Source organism: Sabethes cyaneus, chromosome 3 (assembly GCF_943734655.1).
Source record: "Sabethes cyaneus chromosome 3, idSabCyanKW18_F2, whole genome shotgun sequence".
Lineage (NCBI taxonomy): Eukaryota > Metazoa > Arthropoda > Insecta > Diptera > Culicidae > Sabethes > Sabethes cyaneus.
In genome coordinates, this window is record NC_071355.1 from 188,071,154 (window position 1) to 188,089,133 (window position 17,980).

At 39.0% G+C, this 17,980-nt stretch overlaps 1 protein-coding gene across 1 annotated transcript in view; it reads left to right on the forward strand.

Moving 5' to 3' along the window:
- The window catches only part of LOC128744267 (sodium/potassium-transporting ATPase subunit beta-2), a 63,489-nt gene that overhangs the window by 33,352 nt on the left and 12,157 nt on the right, over nucleotides 1-17,980 (forward strand). Inside the window, exons 2-3 of the mRNA XM_053841123.1 lie at nucleotides 6,968-7,108; nucleotides 17,612-17,731. Of these exons, the coding sequence (XP_053697098.1) occupies nucleotides 6,968-7,108; nucleotides 17,612-17,731 (261 nt within the window). The remainder of the gene's footprint in view (nucleotides 1-6,967; nucleotides 7,109-17,611; nucleotides 17,732-17,980) is intronic.

The window sequence follows — 17,980 nt, forward strand, 5'->3', positions numbered from 1 at the left end:
TAAAAAGCAGATGCCCAACAACTATTCGCAAGCAAGCTAGTGGAGTACCAGCCAAAATTATGGACGCAGAAAGACATCGTTCTCTTTCTCGTTTCTTCAACTACAAGCCCTCTGGTTTGGCTATCAATTAAGATGCACCAGACGAATGTTTGAAGAAAATTTTGATCCCGTTTCTACAAAACCATCTGCATGGGCAATACGTGTTTTGGCCGGATAGAGCATCATAACATTACGCCAAAAAAACACAATCGTTCCCGAATACCCATTCGATCCCATTTTTACTCAAAAACCACGACCCGAAAAATCTGTCTCAGTGCGCCCAATCGAAGATTTCTTCGGGATTTTGAGTTCCTTGGTATACAAAAATAGCCAGAGAGCCACGAATTGCAAACAGTTAGTTGGTAGAATCAAGAGACGCTCCTGTTTCGACATCAAACGAAAGCTTCGCCGGACAGCCGTTTACGGACCGTGTCCAAATGTACACTAATATTTTTTCGACAATGAATAATGTATCTTTAATTTCGGTAAATCAGATCTTCTTCATGTATCTTTCACTTTTTTTGACAGCGTGAGAAAAAAAATCCAAAATTTTAGATGCCATCCGTTATGTGAGGAATGTTTCGTGGCTTATTTTTTTTTTCTTAACATATGGGAATTGTAAATTAATTTCATTAAAAAAAATCCCCTTGGTTTTAAAGACTGTTGATAGACGCTTCCGGAAACATTTACCATGTTTCGATCCATATACGTCATCACCTCGATGATCTTAGCTTTGAGCGACCTAAGGGTGGTGTGAGGCGTCCTATTGGTATCCCCTCATAGACACCCCACGCAAAATAATCCAAAGGATTGATATCAGGATTGCTACGGGGCCAAATTTCCTTCTCCCAAACCACCGGAACATTTTCAGCAAGCCATTTTTGTGTTTTGTTGACATTATGAGCAGATGCTTTTTCGTAGGAAGATCAAATGACGGCCAGCAGCAACCTCCTACATCCACGGGACAACAACATCCTTCAGAACCTTCCGGTATACATCGGTTGTTACCTTTAGTTCTTGTTCAAAGAAATACGAAGGCATTCCGTCCCCCTTGCTGGAGACTATGCCTAGAACCATCACATGGGTCGAAAACTTTGTTGACATGACGATAGGAACCTGACTGTCATTTTTTCGATTCCCCTTTTTATCCTGATTGAAGCTTTTTTCATCAGAGAAAAAGATGACAGAATCATTATGATGAGCATGCTTCAACCGACTCAGAAGTTTTTTAGCTTTCTCCAATCGCCGTGATTTAGTCGCAACACTTATAAATTGACCTTTGCGTAGCGTATGCGACTTCTAACCAAAGTTTTTGGCCTCTACTCGCCGGATTGAGAAGTCCGAACAACCGATTTTCCGAGCCATGGACCTCATTGACCTCGCTGGGTTTTTTCATCATTCTTTCCACTTTTTTGACCCCTTCCGAGTAGGTGTGTAGGATAGTTTATCACTTTCCCAAGCCTTCTTCGTACAGTCAGTACAAAATCACGGGTCACACACAATTGTGGGTCATTTTAACTTTTACTGCCGATTAATACATGAATGTTAACTAATTGATTGACAAAATTGTTACTCATAAGTAGAACTAATAATTTAATCAATTATTAGGTAGGGTTTATTTCCAATTCCCGTCGTAGTAAGGAGAGCCACACTAATTCTCAGCATTTCTTAGGTGGACTTAATGAATACTCCAAAAGTTCTTGTGGTGATTTGACTTAAACACACTTACCTTCCAATCCGTGCACTTTGAATTCACTAAAAAGCGAATAGTCAAGCATTTTATTGAAATTACGCAACTGACTATATTTCTTAAATTCGTCGTACCGTTTTTAAATCCGTCCTTCAAAATTTTTCATCGTCCGAACTAAAAATAATAATAATGTTCACGAAGCTAGCGCGCATGTATTTGTGTAGGACGGCATGACAAATGTTATTCTGCAAAATTTCTGCTGGTCATGCAAGTTTCCCCGGCTGCAGAATAACGACAATGCGTTGCGTGAGTTATTTTCATTTTATGAATGACGGAAATTGAAACGATTAGTCGACATTTTCTTCTTCGTCGCACGAAAAAACGTAGGAAATTTGGCTGCTAGGAATGTTATGATAAAAAAAAGCATTTAAATAGATCTCAGCTCAATTTGATTGATCGCGTATGATAGTCAACAAATTAAAATATTAGGGAATAATTTTGCATTGTGTGTCATAGAAATCGCTGATATTTTTAATAATTTGAGTTGGATAGGACGGGAATAGGCAATTACGACGAAACAGCAACATACCCTAATAATCTATACCTATAAAGAAGGATTTCTGTCTGTCTGTCTGTCTGTCTGTCTGTCTGTCTGTCTGTCTGTCTGTCTGTCTGTCTGTCTGTCTGTCTGTCTGTCCGTATGTTCCTTATAGAATCGAAAACTACTGAACCAATCGGCATAAAAATATGCATGTAGAGGTTTTTTGAGGCCAGGAAAGGTTTTAGTGATGGTTAGAAACCCCTCCCACCACTAAGAGGGGGGGCTCCCATACAAATGAAACACAAATTTCTGCATAACTCGACAACTAATCAAGCAAATAGAACAAAATTTGGCATGTGGGTGTTTCCGGTGACAAGAATTTATTCTATGGTAAATTGAGACCCCTCTCCTCTTTATAAGGGGAATTATAACTCCTCTCCTCTTTAAAAGGGGGGGCTTCCATACAAATTTACTCATAACTCGAGAACTAATCAAGCAAATGGAACCAAATTTGGCATGTCAAGGTTTTCGAGGGCAAGAATATTTTCTATAGTAAATTAGGACCCCTCCCCACTTTAAGAGGGGGGGTTCCTGTACCAAAGAAACACAATTTTCCTCATAACTCGAGAACTAATCAAGCAAATAGAACCAAATTCGACACGTGGGTGTTTTTGGAGACAAAAATTTTTTCTATAATAAACTGGAACCCCTCCTCACTTTAGGAGGGGGGGGGGCTCCTATACAAATGAAATACAAATTTCCTCATAACTCGAGAGCTAATCAAGCAAATGAAACCAAATTTGGCATGTGAAAGTTTTCGAGGGCAAGAATATTTTCTATGGTGAATTAGGACCCCTCCCAACTTTAAGAGGGGGGGGCTCCTATACAAACGAAATACAAATTTCCTCGTAACTCGAGAACTAATCAAGCAAATGGAACCAAATTTGACACGTGGGTGTTTCTGGAGGCAACCATTTTTTCTATGATGAATTAGGACCCCTTACCTTTTTAAGAGGGGGGGCTCTCATACAAACGAAATACAAATTTCCTCATAACTCTAGAACTAATCAAGCAAATGGAACCAAATTTGACATGTAAGTGGTTTTGGACGCAAGATTTTTTTCTATGGTGAATTACGACCCCTTCCCCTTTTAAGAGGGGAGCTCCCATACAAATGAAATTCAAATTTCCTTATAACTTGAGAACTAATCAAGCAAATGGAACCAAAATTGGCATGTGGGAGATTTTGGAGTCTTGAATTCATTTTACGATAGTTAGAGACCTCTCACCCCTGTGGTAGGGGGATATGGACTCTCATATAAATAAAACAGAAATTTTTGCGAAACTCAAAAACTAATCGAACTCGAGAAATTCGAGACTCTTCCATAAAACATTAGTCAATACAAGACCACACAAACTATCTATAGTAACACTAGATCATTCAGGACGAGACGGTCGCGAGTGTTGCCGGTGACCCGCCGTCGGAAGCGCCGCCCACTGGGGGGCTTGCAAAACTCGAGATTGTGACAAAGATCATCCGAGATTCATGATTTATGTACAACACAGGTTAATTTGTGGCAATACGAAGTTTGTCGGGTCAGCTAGTAACCCCTATAAAAATGGATTTCTGTCTGTCGGGATGTTCCTTATAGAATCGAAAACTACTGAACCAATCGGCGTGAAAATTTACATGTAGAGATTTCTGGGGCCAGGGAAGGTTCTTATGATGGTTAGAGACCCCTCCCCCCACTAAGAGGGGAGGCTGCCATACAAATGAAACACAAATTTCTGCATAACTCGAGAACTAATCAAGCAAATGGAACCAAATTTGGCATGTGGGTGTTTTTGGAGACAATTTTTTTTCTATGGTGAATTGAGACCCCTCCCTTCTTTAGAACTCCTCACTCCTCACCCCTTTAAGAGGAGGGGCTTCCACACAAATGGAATACAAATTTCTTCATAACTCGAGAACTAATCAAACAAATGGAACCAAATTTGACATGTGAAGGTTTTTAGAGGAAAGAATTTTTTCTATGGTGAATTAAAACCCTTCCCCCACTTAAGGAGGAGGGCTCCTATACAAATGAAATACACATTTCCTCATAACTCGAGAACTAATCAATCAAATGGAACCATATTTGGCATGTGGCTGTTTTTGGAATCAAGAATTTCTTGTATGATGAATCAGGACCCCTTACCTTTTTAGGAGGGGAGGCTCCCATACAAATGAAATACAAATTTCCTCATAACTAGAGAACTAATCAAGCAAATGGAACCAAATTTGGCATGTAAGGGGTTTTGGAAGCAAGAATTTTTTTATGATGGTTTGAGACCCCTCACCCCTGTGGTAGGGGGATAAGGACTCTCATATAAATAAAACAGATATTTTTGCGTAACTCAAAAACTAATCGAACTCGAGAAATTTTAAACTCTTTCATAAACATTAGTCAAGAACAAGAGCACCAGAAACTATCAATAGTAACATTAGATGACTCAGGGCGAGACGGCCACAGACCGCGAGTGTTGCTGGCGACCTGCCGTCGGAAGCGCCGGCCACTGCGGTGGGGCAGCCCCCCGAAGAGATCACCTCTATCTAGGTTTATTTATTTTCCTAGATCTACTTACCTCTATTACTTTCTTTCCGTTGGGTCAGCCCTGCGAAATGGTACTTTCTACGAAAAGATTTTCCGTGAAATGGGACATCGCGCGTAAGGGTTTTCGCGAAATGGTATTCTGCGAAACTGTATATTCCGCGTTATGGTCAACCGAGAATGGGTGTTCCGCAAAATGGTATTCGGCGAAATGGTTTGTAATGATGGCGAATATTTAAATGCTATCTGCTTTATTTTATCAGGTTAAGCAATGGAGGGAGTTGTTTTCTATTTTACTGTTAGGAAAATTTGTATATTAAAACACTCATGAACTCCTCAGAAACTTGCAAAACTCGAGATTGTGATAAAGGTCATCTGAGATTCAGGACATTATGTACAACACAGTTTAATATGTGGCAATACGAGGTTTGTCGGGTCAGCTAGTTTTCTAATAAAAATAATTATTTTTAAGTGTAATTTTAGCAGTTTAGTTCTTAAATTCTTCAAAACAAAATTGTAAGCTTTGAGTCATTAAATCAAGGCATTGGGTTATATATCAATCGACAATAATATTAAAAAAAACCGCGTAAAATTATATCTTTAATTTAATCACCCCTCTGGCATTCTGTCAAATCTCGACGGACAGGGTCAGTACGCCCTCTACGGACGACGGTGTATATGTGCCATCACTCTAGCATCACAACCGCACTGACATCATTGCACGACATCGTACATCAACATCAATCACACGCATACATTCTATCAGATGGTTGCAATTAGAAATACTCAGAGTAGAGAGATACGCGAAAGCAGCCATCTTGGGAGCCAATCGAGCAGCGGGAATTGTCAAACTCAAAGGGGAGCCAACCAAACGCGCATACTGTTTGCTTAAAAGTTTGATTACCAAGTATTGAAATAGTTACAAAATCTACTTAAGCTATTGTCACGCATCTTGAATATTATACTCAGACACAGTGTATATAAAGCTTAGTAATGCATTTTACATTGATTAAGTTGAAAGTTATACCTATCGCTCTAGTGTGTAAATTTAATGTAAACAAAACAGAAGCGGGGATCATGTTGAAAACAATCAAGTCACACTGCTACAGCATTTTGCTCTGTAGCAAGTACTGGCAGTTTTTATAAACTGATACCAATCGTTGGCCTAAGTTTCCGCGTCTTTCTTACTGCGATCACTAGCACTTATAATCAGTAGTAACTCCCTTAGGATAAGAGATGCTGTTAGTAGTATCATCCTTTGCTGTAGATATGCCAACCTGCTACTGTGCTTAGTCTTGAGTTCTAAAGTCTTTGATTCAATCCATGCTATGTGTCTTGGATCACGGCAAAATCTTAATTAAAATGGTTTTCAAGAGATTTGTAACTTTCGATTCCAGCAGCATTCGCCTATTAGTTTGTACAGAACAAACCAATCTCAAAACGAAACGGACACAATTCTTAAGAATTTAATGTTTGCAGTTTTTGTAAAATGGGTAAAATGAATTTTCTGAAGTATTTTTTATACTCAAGCGCAGATGTCTTCGTAAATGCAGTGTGTAAAAGTAATAAAATAGATATCAAAATATAAGGAAATATAAGTCTCTCGAGAAAAACAGTCGTTATCATTTTTATCGTTAATCATTAATCGAACACAAAGATTCTGCAATCAGCATCTTTCCAAGTTTCGCAACAAAGCTTGTTACAGTGATTGAAGCCGGTACCTAAATCCTTAACAAAATTCTAGACAGCTGTCCACATAATCCTTTCCGTGACCGACGCCTTTCGTTGTCATTGACGTTGTTGCTTCGTTTCTATGCGGTTGGAGAAAAAAGGCTACTAATCACATAGGTATACCGAAAAAGATCGTTTTTCTTTAATGGTAAAATTAAATTAAAATATTTGTTGCTGCCTCATGTACGAAATCAAAACTTTATTTCATATGTGGCGAGGAAAATAGGTTATGAAAGTCATTTTTCTTATTTCTAATCCATCGCGTTAAAGTTAAATCTGGTCCACAATATATTATTGCTACTAACAACTGCTAATCAAACTGCAGGTATCAGTGCTAAAGCTAATGTTTTTTATCTTTCTTTTTTATCACAATAGCAAAAATCGGTACCTTCTACTTCCTGTTTTACTGCGTGCTAGCAGCCCTGGTCGCCGTGTGCATGTGGGTCTTCTTCCAAACTCTAGATCCTAGGACTCCGAAGTGGCAGCTGGATCAGTCACTAATCGGAACCAATCCAGGTAGGTTAATCGCCAGAACAGACCAACTGTAGGACTGTAGGAAGCATGTAAACATTCAATTATTCTTCCATTTGGAAATTTAAATTTAAATAAAAGGGATATATTCCTTAATCAAACAACGAAAATGAGTAATTTTCACTGACTCAAAAAGCGTAGTTTGTTCGTACTTTAAATCTTTTAATAGGTGCGATTGCTGTGTTTAACAACCGGAAATTTTTTTATTCCAAATTCCCTTTCTACATGTAAATTACTATCCTTAATAGTTGAACCCACCGTTAAATTTTGTGAGCCGATAAAAACCACCAATTTAGGAAAACGGAATTACATTAAAATAATTTATTCATTTTATTTAACCAAGAATGCCTTCATTCGTTGGAGATAGTAGCAATGTGTGTAAAACAAATGTTAGTTGTTATCGGTAACCCACTCGCTGCCCCAGTGCGGCATACTCACACAAACTGAAACCATTCTGATCATGAATAATCAAGTACGAACAGTAAATAATGGATATAACAACAGGTGTATGTTTGCTCCCGTATAGAATTTCCATATGTGTGGTTTTCCTTACGACTTCCTTTCTCTCTTATAGGTTGCCACCCGATAACCCAGCTTCGGCATGCAGACTGTTCTATTTCGGGGTGACTAATATTATCTTCTAACGCAGACCGTGACTTTACTCACACTTGGTGCTGAATGTGGAACCGTTCAATCAATAGGACCAATCTGTCGGAATGAAATAATTATGTTGCGAGCAAATATTGGCCGCAGTTAAACACAAGCTATCGTAAAGGGATAATAATTTTTCCGAGCGAAACCGGAAAAACGAAATCTCTAATCTTTGTTTCGCTCCCATAATGAACAGGGGTGATAAAATATTGTGCTTCGTTTGAGCGTAGAAAAGCAGCAAACCCCACCAAATGAAAGGGAAAATATCCGATTTCATGCGCCACGCTGATTGAATATCCAAGGAACATTATTCACATTGATGTTCTTCAATGTACGGGGACGACACGTGCGGCTCGCTCGCACATGCCCTTCGATAATAATTGTTCCTTTAAGTATCGGAGGCTAACCAGACACTGAAACGTCACACGTTTTTGCCGACTTTTTCGCCGCCGTAACCTTCACGTTATCACTGCAATTTGATCGCTTGCATTTGCACACTAACTGCATGACGCTAGGACGTGATAAATTATCGCCGGCACTAATTCACCGCGGATGTGCGGTGAGTTTCAACGCGCGAAACACGATCTCCACAGTCATTGCTAATCCAAGCGCTGCACCGAGCGAGTGCAGCGGCTTTGCTAGATTAGCCGAGCAGAAAAAAAAACAAAACCAATTATTCAATGTCCTCGAATGCATTCATAGCGTATTAATTGATACATTCGAAAGTCTTTTCTATTCTAAACCAAGTGAATCTGGTTGATTGGAAATAATGTGCCACCCGGCGAAGGATACCATTCCGTGGCATTACTCAATGCGAAATAGTGGCACGCATTCGTTATCTTCCCGATGACTGGAAATATAAATCATAGAAAATTTGACGCCGTGAACGGAGAGACTACGGCGGCCGGTGCTGCTGCGTCTCGCACTTTCGGCCGGATCAGTCAGTCGCAGTCAGTAGAACGTATCTAAATTGGGTCGTATAATGTACCCATTCGACCCGGTAATGGCACATAGGGGAAAAGTGTATAATGTGCCCCCCCTAAGAATAAATGGATATATCTCCGTTATACTTCCCCAAATTAACGTTACAACTACGTGTATATGTTGGTACTTAAGCTGACAACCAATTGCAATTGTTTATTTCATTTAGTATTGTGGAATAAACATGCTAGGAATTATTTAATAAAAGCACCTAAATGTTGTGTTTCTCGTCTGCGCGGGGTAAAATGCCCCACCTGCGGTATAATATGCCCAATGCGGTAATTTGAGTATTTCTACCAGTGACAGACCAACTCTATTTTGTAGAAAGTAAAACTATTTCCTTTGTTTTGCAAAATATCGTTATTTTATGTAAAATAAACCTATTTTCGGCCTTCTGGTGCACTTTTTCTTTTCTGCATGGGGCACATTATACGCAGCTGTGGCGTTTTGTACCGGGTAGTTGAATTACCTAGAATTTGGACGTTGGTAATAAATTATTCCCACCACGGTTGCTCTACAATACTAATTGAATTAAATAATGGCAATTGGCTTCAAGTTAGATCTGTTTACCTATGTTTATAGCCACATTTGCAAGGGGGGCAAATTGCACCACCGCAAGTGGGGCATATTGGCCTGCTTTTACTTATTTGAAACAATATTAAATGCTAAAGCAAATCAAGCGTTTCATACCGTTATTTTTAGCAGGGATGTCATTTTGAAGTTCACTTTACGCAATCGAATCGCAACAACCGGTTATTTACAGATTTGGACAAGAAAATAGCTTATGGAAATGACGCCAAAAGTTACATCGGAAGCTGCTCAAAAACAAATTTATTTTTGTTTTGTTTTTACAGCATGTGACAACTGTCATACTTGCATAGTAGGCTAGTTCCATCAAATACTATGGATTCTGGGTGGTTTTGCATTTTAATTTCGCTTGTTTAGCGAAAAACGAAGGGGGGGCACATTGGCCACGGGGGGCACGTTATACATAATTCCCCTATATCTCGACTCGAATCGTTTCTCATTCATCAGCCAGCAGGCAGTAACCGAGCAGCATCTCGTCGCCGCTATTTGCTTACTACAGCTCTGGCTCCGGCTCCGGTCGCTCATTCATAGATAGATTGCATAATGACAGGAAGTTGATGATTAAATTATTTCACTCCTATCTACGGTTCGGCCATTACGACCGACCGAGATATACCCAGTGAACTTGAACGAACAACCCTATCAAATTTTGCCTTGTACTTTTAGTACAGAGCATCGGCAGATGCAATTCGCAATATAGACTGATTCAAAATGACTTATGCGATCGGGGATCTCAAAACATCAAGGAAGTTTTCTTTATTTGCATTACTGTGCTCTTCTGTGCTATTAGTTACATTACCTATATCCAAAAAATTGCAAAAACACCGTCTTGAAATGCTTCATTTCTTGAAATATTTCAATAAATTAATACGAAAAAATGTAATGCAAAAGCAAACGAATTCTACATCAGGAAAAGGTTTGCAGTTATCGAAACCAAGAACGAATCAAAGTTTTGATTTCTGGTTCCGAAGTGAATAAGACCGTATGAGGGCCTTACATCGATCAAAACAAATGGTAATCGAACAGCATCATGTCTGGTGAACATGGCGGGTGGGATAAAACTTCCCTGCCATTATTCTACCACTATTATTTGACCGATACAGCAATATGCTCCCGGACACCGTCTTGATGCAAATGTGCCTTGTTGCATAACCCGACCGTTTTTATGCTCATAATGTATAAATTTACACAGCAACTGGTTCAGCAGAATCAAATCACACGAAAAGATGCCTGCTTCCACTAAACTTCCCAGAATTGAAGGAAAGAAGAAGGCCCCAAGCAGCACACTTTGCGCACTTCTTACGAACATCTTACGAACATTTGGGCAGATAGCTTCAACGATTCCCTACAAATTGGTATGCAAACTAATTGCATATACTTGCAGAAGGCTAAGATATTCGGATTTTTCGTCAGACTGTTTTCAACCTAAAATTAGTTATATCTTATTAATTAAAACAGATAAAGCAAAACAGTCTTCAGTAAAAATATTCCTCTTCTATGTACAAAATGTTTTTTAGAACATCACATTGAGGTGTCTGTGGAAATAAACATGTGAGTAAACAAGAAGAAATGTGATTTGAAGGGTCGTTTATAAACAAAGGTCAATTGCTGAAAATGAGTAAAAGGTAGAAGTTTGATATATTCAGAAAAAATACTTGAAATTGGTTTACCTTTAATATTTTGAAATAAAAATGGTGAAAAAAAAATTTACTCAAATAGTTATTATTTAAATTGTTGTTAAGGTAACACCTAAATAGTGGACGACCCCTTCGAAAGATGCATCATTTTTTCATTCAAAAAGTTGCCGAAGACAACAATGAGCTGAGACATGCCATTAAACCGCAAATATTGTTGTCCTGGAATTTTTATTTCCGGCCCATAGTGCTCGGGATGAGCTTCTGGAAATTAACCAAAAGTCAGGCCGTGATAGTGCAAGGTTTTGGTGTCCTATTTCAACTAAATCAAAAAATTAAATTATATTCAACTAATTTTGTCAAAAATTTGGATAAGTTCTTAAGCTTGAACTTAAGTTACTTTAATTCTTCACATATTTTTCCTTAACAATTTCAAAATCTTTCATTTAGACTACTCAAACATTCAGGTTCAGCCAGCCACAGCATGCCACATCGTAGCGTATTTTTATATCTGACAGAGCCCGAGGTTTATGTGTCTGCGACACACTCCATTTTCCATTTTGTCACCAAATAATGATCGCTTTCGTCCCCCAAGCTTTCATCGATCAGCTTCCTTCAACACACTTAAAAAAAGCATCAAATTCGATTAAATTTTACCGAAACCTAAACAGCTGAACGTTCGGTAAAAATTATTATGTTACCAAACGTTACTAAAGATCCGTAAACGTCGATACGCACTATCGAAATTTTTACCGAACATTCAGCTTTTTATATTTCTGTAAAATTTACAGAACTTTTTAAGTGTGAACGTCGTTGATTCATGTCCGTAAAGGACCATTGGGAGAATAAGCGTTCCGTAGAACGCTAGTTCTGCGCAAACTTGCAGACTACGGGACCTGAGTTGGTTACGTAATCCATAGAAAGCCCGATTTGTGGCTGCAACTCGTCATTTTACTTCGCTGCTCTCATCGCTGTCACATGCCATAAGCGTACGAAGATGTATACGAATTCATGCACTACTTCTTATAGTTCCCCATCCTGCTCCACCTCTTCAATTTGGACTGCCACGAATCCCAGCAACCATAATACTTCGAATCAATTTAATAGGTCTTAAGGCCAAGCCAGCGCACTAGAGAGAGAAAAAAGACGAAGCAAAACTTTCAATGGGAGTGCGCTTTTATTAGATGAATTTATTAGATTTTTGAATAATCAGCTGTAGTGACATAGGGTAGAGGATCCATATTTCGCCAGGAGCCATATTTCGCCAGTGTGATGAATGCAAAGCCTTTTTGCATATTTTTGGTAGACTTAAAAGAAATTATTTGACGAATTGGTAAAATTGAATTCCTCAGTTTTACAAATTCGTCAAATAATTTCTTTTAGGTCTACCAAAAATATGCAAAAAGGCTTTGGATTCATCACACTGGCGAAATATGGCTCCTGGCGAAATATGGATCCTCTACCCTATCATATCAGATACAGGTTTTACACACAATGATGTATTCGAAAAACTATTTTGTAGCGTTAGTTAAGAAATAATCAAGATATTCCAAATGTTATCTTTCTCGTTCGCACCAATGCCGTTTGATGCTAGCGCTGCCTCGACCTTAAGGTCTTTTCCACTGTTCTACGGTTGATTCCAACGATATCGACGACATCCGTAACACCAAGAAGCATGTTTGATTTAGTGATGATAGTCCTGTTCCCTTCGACGTTCGCTCTTCGTATTGTATTTTCCGAAGCATGGTTGATTAGCACGTAACAGAGTGCATTCTCTTGCTTCAGTCCATTAAACGTCACGAAAGCGGCTGAGGTCTCATCTGCTATTCTGATACATGATTTTGACCTATTCAGCATCACACAAATCAGACCAAACCTCGTGATTTTAGTCTTGACCTTGAAATGTGGCCAAACGGCGGGTGTTGTGGGTTCGAATCCGGTTATAATCTCAGATTCGACTCATTAACCTTCCAGCATTGGGCAAAAAGTAGGAATCACGACAACTTGTTAAGCGTAGCCACCAATAACCTCCCTTCCCCCCTCACCTTTCCACTCTTTCCCCACCATTTCAAAAACTTTTCATTACTTTCCCCTACCGACCCTTCATCAATTGTTGAACCACCGTTTCAAAAAATATCGCACGAATCGGCCTTACAAATTCCGCGCGAAAGACCATGGCTCATTTCGTTTGATTCAATCGTACGCCGCCTTAAACTCCACAAACAGATAATGAGCCTGCAAGTTGTACTTCCGCATTTGTCCAGTAACTGAGTAATTTAATACCTCATTAGTTTTTACACTCGTGTCGATCCTTTTTTAGTGCAAATAAGGTCATCTAACCGGCATTTGTTCTCCTGCCCAAATCCTAACAATGATTCGGTGCATTGTTTCGTTTAGCCGTTCGTTTCTCACTTTTAAAAGTTTGGCCGCGAAACCGTCCTTCCCAGCAACCTTACCATTGGTCGACAGATTAAGGCTAATGACAGGACAAACAAATTCGTCCCTTCCGATCTGCGCGTTTGCAGATTTCCGATGATGATTTTCACGCAATATTTTGAACACCTTCCATAGGTCTACTCAAGCCGGTCGAAGAGCTCGTCCTCAACATCATTACACCACCGGATAACCCGATGCTTTTGTTTTCCCAACATTGCAAAACCGAGTCCACGTTCTGCATTTCTACCGCGACTATAGTAAATGTGGTATCAAGTGCCTGCAGTAGGGTCTATAGGGTCTACTGCCACAGTAGTCCCTTTCTCTGGAATTTCGCCGCCAAACTTTCTGAATAGCAGCGGTTTTCACTCTAAGCCGATGTGTCTCTCGAGCAAGCAAACCAGTTCGTACCGGTCCTGAAGATTTAGGACATGCCAGATACCAAGTTTCCAATCCTTATCCATTAATCGTTTTCATGTACTCTGTCGTATCCTATACCGATTGGGCCGTTCTGCATCTCGGTTGTCGTTGTTTGTGAGGTATGTGGGTGCGGTATGTGAGAGTTACCTATATTTAACTAACAACAGTTATTTCAAACTTTAGCAAATTTAGTCGATTTTTCCCCTGAAGGGTCTATCATCTTAGGTACAATTTGCGGAATATACCATTTCATATTTAGCCGCTCGCTTCGAGACAGACGCTATGCGAGCCGCTCCTAACCCGGGGAACAGGTGCTCAAGTTCGCACCCCCTAGCTTAGTTGCTCCAGTATACACATTAAGCGTTTGGGTATGGCATAAAGGCCATGGTCATCGATCGTTATCTTGCGGCTTAGATATGCTAGGAGACGGTAGGTAGAGGCTTAGGAGCTAAGGGGCTTGAGAGAGCCAGAGCTATATTTGAAGCTCTTTCGAGGTAGCTCTCTCCTTTTCACACCAATTTTATGAAAAAAAATTACAAATCATGTCTTTTCTGACTTACTGAGAAAATTTTCTTGTGTTTTCATAAAAAAGTATGTTCTACTACGTTTCGCTCAAAAGCTATAAATTTTTGAAATAAACGATGTTCGAGAAAATCGGAAAGTTTCCTGGGGAGTTTTCAAGGAAAAATGGAGGCCTCAAATGTTTTAAATAAAAGATTGAGCACTGCTAAAAAATATTTAGGAGAAAGTTCATATCACCAAAATGAAATCTAAGTGACAATATTGAAACCTGTCGATTGATCAAAGTTAACCTAAATTCAAATAACTCTGCATTAAATGCAGCTTGGGCCATAATCAGAGAACCAGGTCGTTGTTTTAATGCTGTCCAATCACGTTCCGTTCTGTCCAATCATGTGCTCTCTTATCCGCTTGCGTATTCCAACCGTTGAAGTTGTAACTTTTAAAGCACGAAGATTAATTCACAGTAGCCAATGTGGTTACCCATATATTGCTGTATTTGGGAAGTTGAAAAGACACGGAGAAAATAACTTCCAAGAAAACTTCAAACAACTCTTCGAAAAGAATTCTTAGTAAATATTCCGAACGGCTGACACATTTTGCCACATCCGCAGATCTCTGGCCAAAAAGTAAATTTTAGCGAATTACGATTATGCCTTCCGAACGTTGTACACATGTAGTCTAGAATGCGATATTCACAAAACAAACCGAAGTTTTCGCTTTTTTGCCACATCCCGATTCGCAAATCACTGGATTGGCCTCCCAAGTAACAATACTAAGTTTTATACTGCGTTCCTCTAGTGGTTTTCATTACCAATTTCTTAAAACCGTTAATAAAACTTTGAGCTCCACCAGAACTTCTTGATGACCGCTATAAAACTACCTTCCGACCAAGTGGCCCACTCTTCAGAAGGTTTATACAATCTCTTTAACAATCAGGTTAGGGGCCATCCAGATACCACGTGGACAGAAAAATACCAATTTTGAACCCCCCCGTCCCCCTCCGTGGACAAGCGTGGACATTGACTCAACCCCTACCCCCCTCCCCTGTTTGTCCACGTGGACATTTTTTTATGTAAAATTTATCAAAACAGAAAGGCATGGTGCCAAATTTTGTTTTCAACTGGATTTATGCAGTATATATTAAAAAAGTTTGCGTGAAAGGAAGCTCCAGTCTAAAGGCCCCAATACAATTCATTCATATGAATGTAGTTGCAGAAATTTGAGTTTTTCCATGGACTTTCTGTTAAATTTCCGCAGTGTATTAAAATCCGTATGCAAGGTTTTAGGATTTTAATTCTTGTGATCTTGTCTACTGCAAATCATTATCGACTGGAATAAAGTCCGTTTTAGCTTGACGATTTTTCTCTGTCCAGAGTATCCCTGTCTAACTAGAGCAACTCAGCTTGGCCGTCTACTTCAACACAACACACAACACTGCATGTGCATTCTGCATGTGTTTTTGAGGCAAAATACAATCCACATTTGATGCAAGCGCGACCTAAATGATAAATGAGGATTCGTGGATTTAATTCTGTGACACCTCTTAGAATGAGCACGAAGGCTTAGGGTATACTTTCGTAACCTTTGTCATTTCCTAAAAGAGGCAAGGGTTGTAAAAAAATAATATCTTTATTATTGCATTACTTCAACTTTCAGACTGGGTAATTACCATCTAAGTGTACTAACGCAGGCTTAATCTTTTCAACAAGATTTATGCCAGATATGTGCTCTCGTACTGCTCGGTTCATGTGCTAAGGCTAACATAGACCTCAGAAGATAAAGCTTTATTTGAGCTTGAAAACAATCACTGATCAATGGTTGATGCTAATATATATAATTAATTTTATATTTCTTCTAACTTCTTTTTTTTTATGAAAAAAAATTTGTCCTCGTGGACATTTTCAGTACCCCCTCCCCCCTTCCGTGGACAAGCGTGGATATATTCATACCCCCCACCCCCCTCCAAGCTGTCCACGTGGTATATGGACGGCCCCTTATAAGCTCAAGTAGTATAATCACACTCTGTAGAAAGCAGCAATAAAATCGATTACACTTTTCGCTGCTTGACAGCTACCGTCATCATTTAATTAAGCTTTTCGCTACAAAGCTATAAAACGCTCCCCCCTAGTTCCACCAATAGTATATGGCAACATGGCCTGTATTACATGTTTGTAGAATTTGTTATTATCTGCAATATTGCTGAAGTAAGCATTACTGTGCATTTTGTATTTATGGCCCTATAAGGCTGCTACTCTCTTGGTAGCAAAAAGAACGCTTTTTCTGCTACCAACGACATTGCTGCAATACAGCACCGTAAATACTAACGATAAAACTTCAATTTTTCAGCAATATCATAGATGCCAGATAGATATCAAATGCCCCATACACCACTTTTTCAAATTCTGCTTGGCTAAGGAGCAGTAATCAAAAGAGCAAAATCTAAGTGAAAAGTGTATGCCACGCCTGGTCATAGTGTTACCGTTTTAAAAGCTCTTTAAAACTAACAGATTTATTGCGGTTCAACAAACCACCGTAACAAGATCAGTTTTGTTTGGTGCGCCATATTGTATTGCTACGTCCCACGTTAGTTTATAAGAGACATGGCGCAGCCTGCTAATTTTATCGTGCACTCTTAAATGATTCTACCCATAATCCTCTTGATATTGCGTAATACCATAAAATTATCAAAGATAATGATTATTACCTCAATAAAATCTTTATAAAATTTAAGTAAAACTAAATGGCTTTAGAATTGCTGTATAAAACTAAATGGCTTTAGAATTGCTGTAACCTTTTATCATTATTCATATTGACTTCTACTGGTCAAGTTAATTTGTATTTCTTACTAGGGATTTTACTTTTGTGAAGAACGAACATTGGAAGAACTGGGAAAAATTATATGCAAACTGTGAAAAATAATTGACTTCCCAGTTCCCACAACTGGGAATGTCCCACCTGATTGATTTTCAGATGCTCTGAATGTTTTCAAACAAATATCGTCATATTTGAACAAACATATTGAAAACAATTACTTACAGTATATACCCTGAACAAAATTATTTTATTTTCCATCTATTAGAAATTTAATCAAAAAACCAAATCCATCTTCTACAATACCAAAACAGCGGATTTCCAAAATTCCAAATCATAAAATAGACATCAATCAGATACAAAACGAAACATTACTGATCAGCGTCATTTCCTTTCCTTGCTAAATTAGTTCTGATCGAGTTCTAAATGATGTGCATCTTTCTTTCAGGCCTAGGCTTCCGTCCCCTGCCCTCCGAAGACAACGTGGAAAGTACGCTGATCTGGTACAAAGGTACGGAGGAGAAAAACTACAAACAGTGGACAGATGCGCTGGATGATTTCCTGCAAGGTAAGTCATGCAAGGTATTCGGAATTTCTTCGAAAATCATCGTGCACGATCAATATGCCAAACCGGACCAACTGACCAAACCGAAAATGCGATTCGGTGCTTTTGCAGTTAGAAACGTTATTAATTGACAGTGTATTTTCGCGCTAGTCCCTAATTAATAATGGATTTGATGGAACCGAGCCAGATGTAATGCTATTTTCGTATTGTTGTGCTCACTGGTCATGTCGAGTCTCGTGATGTGTCGCGATA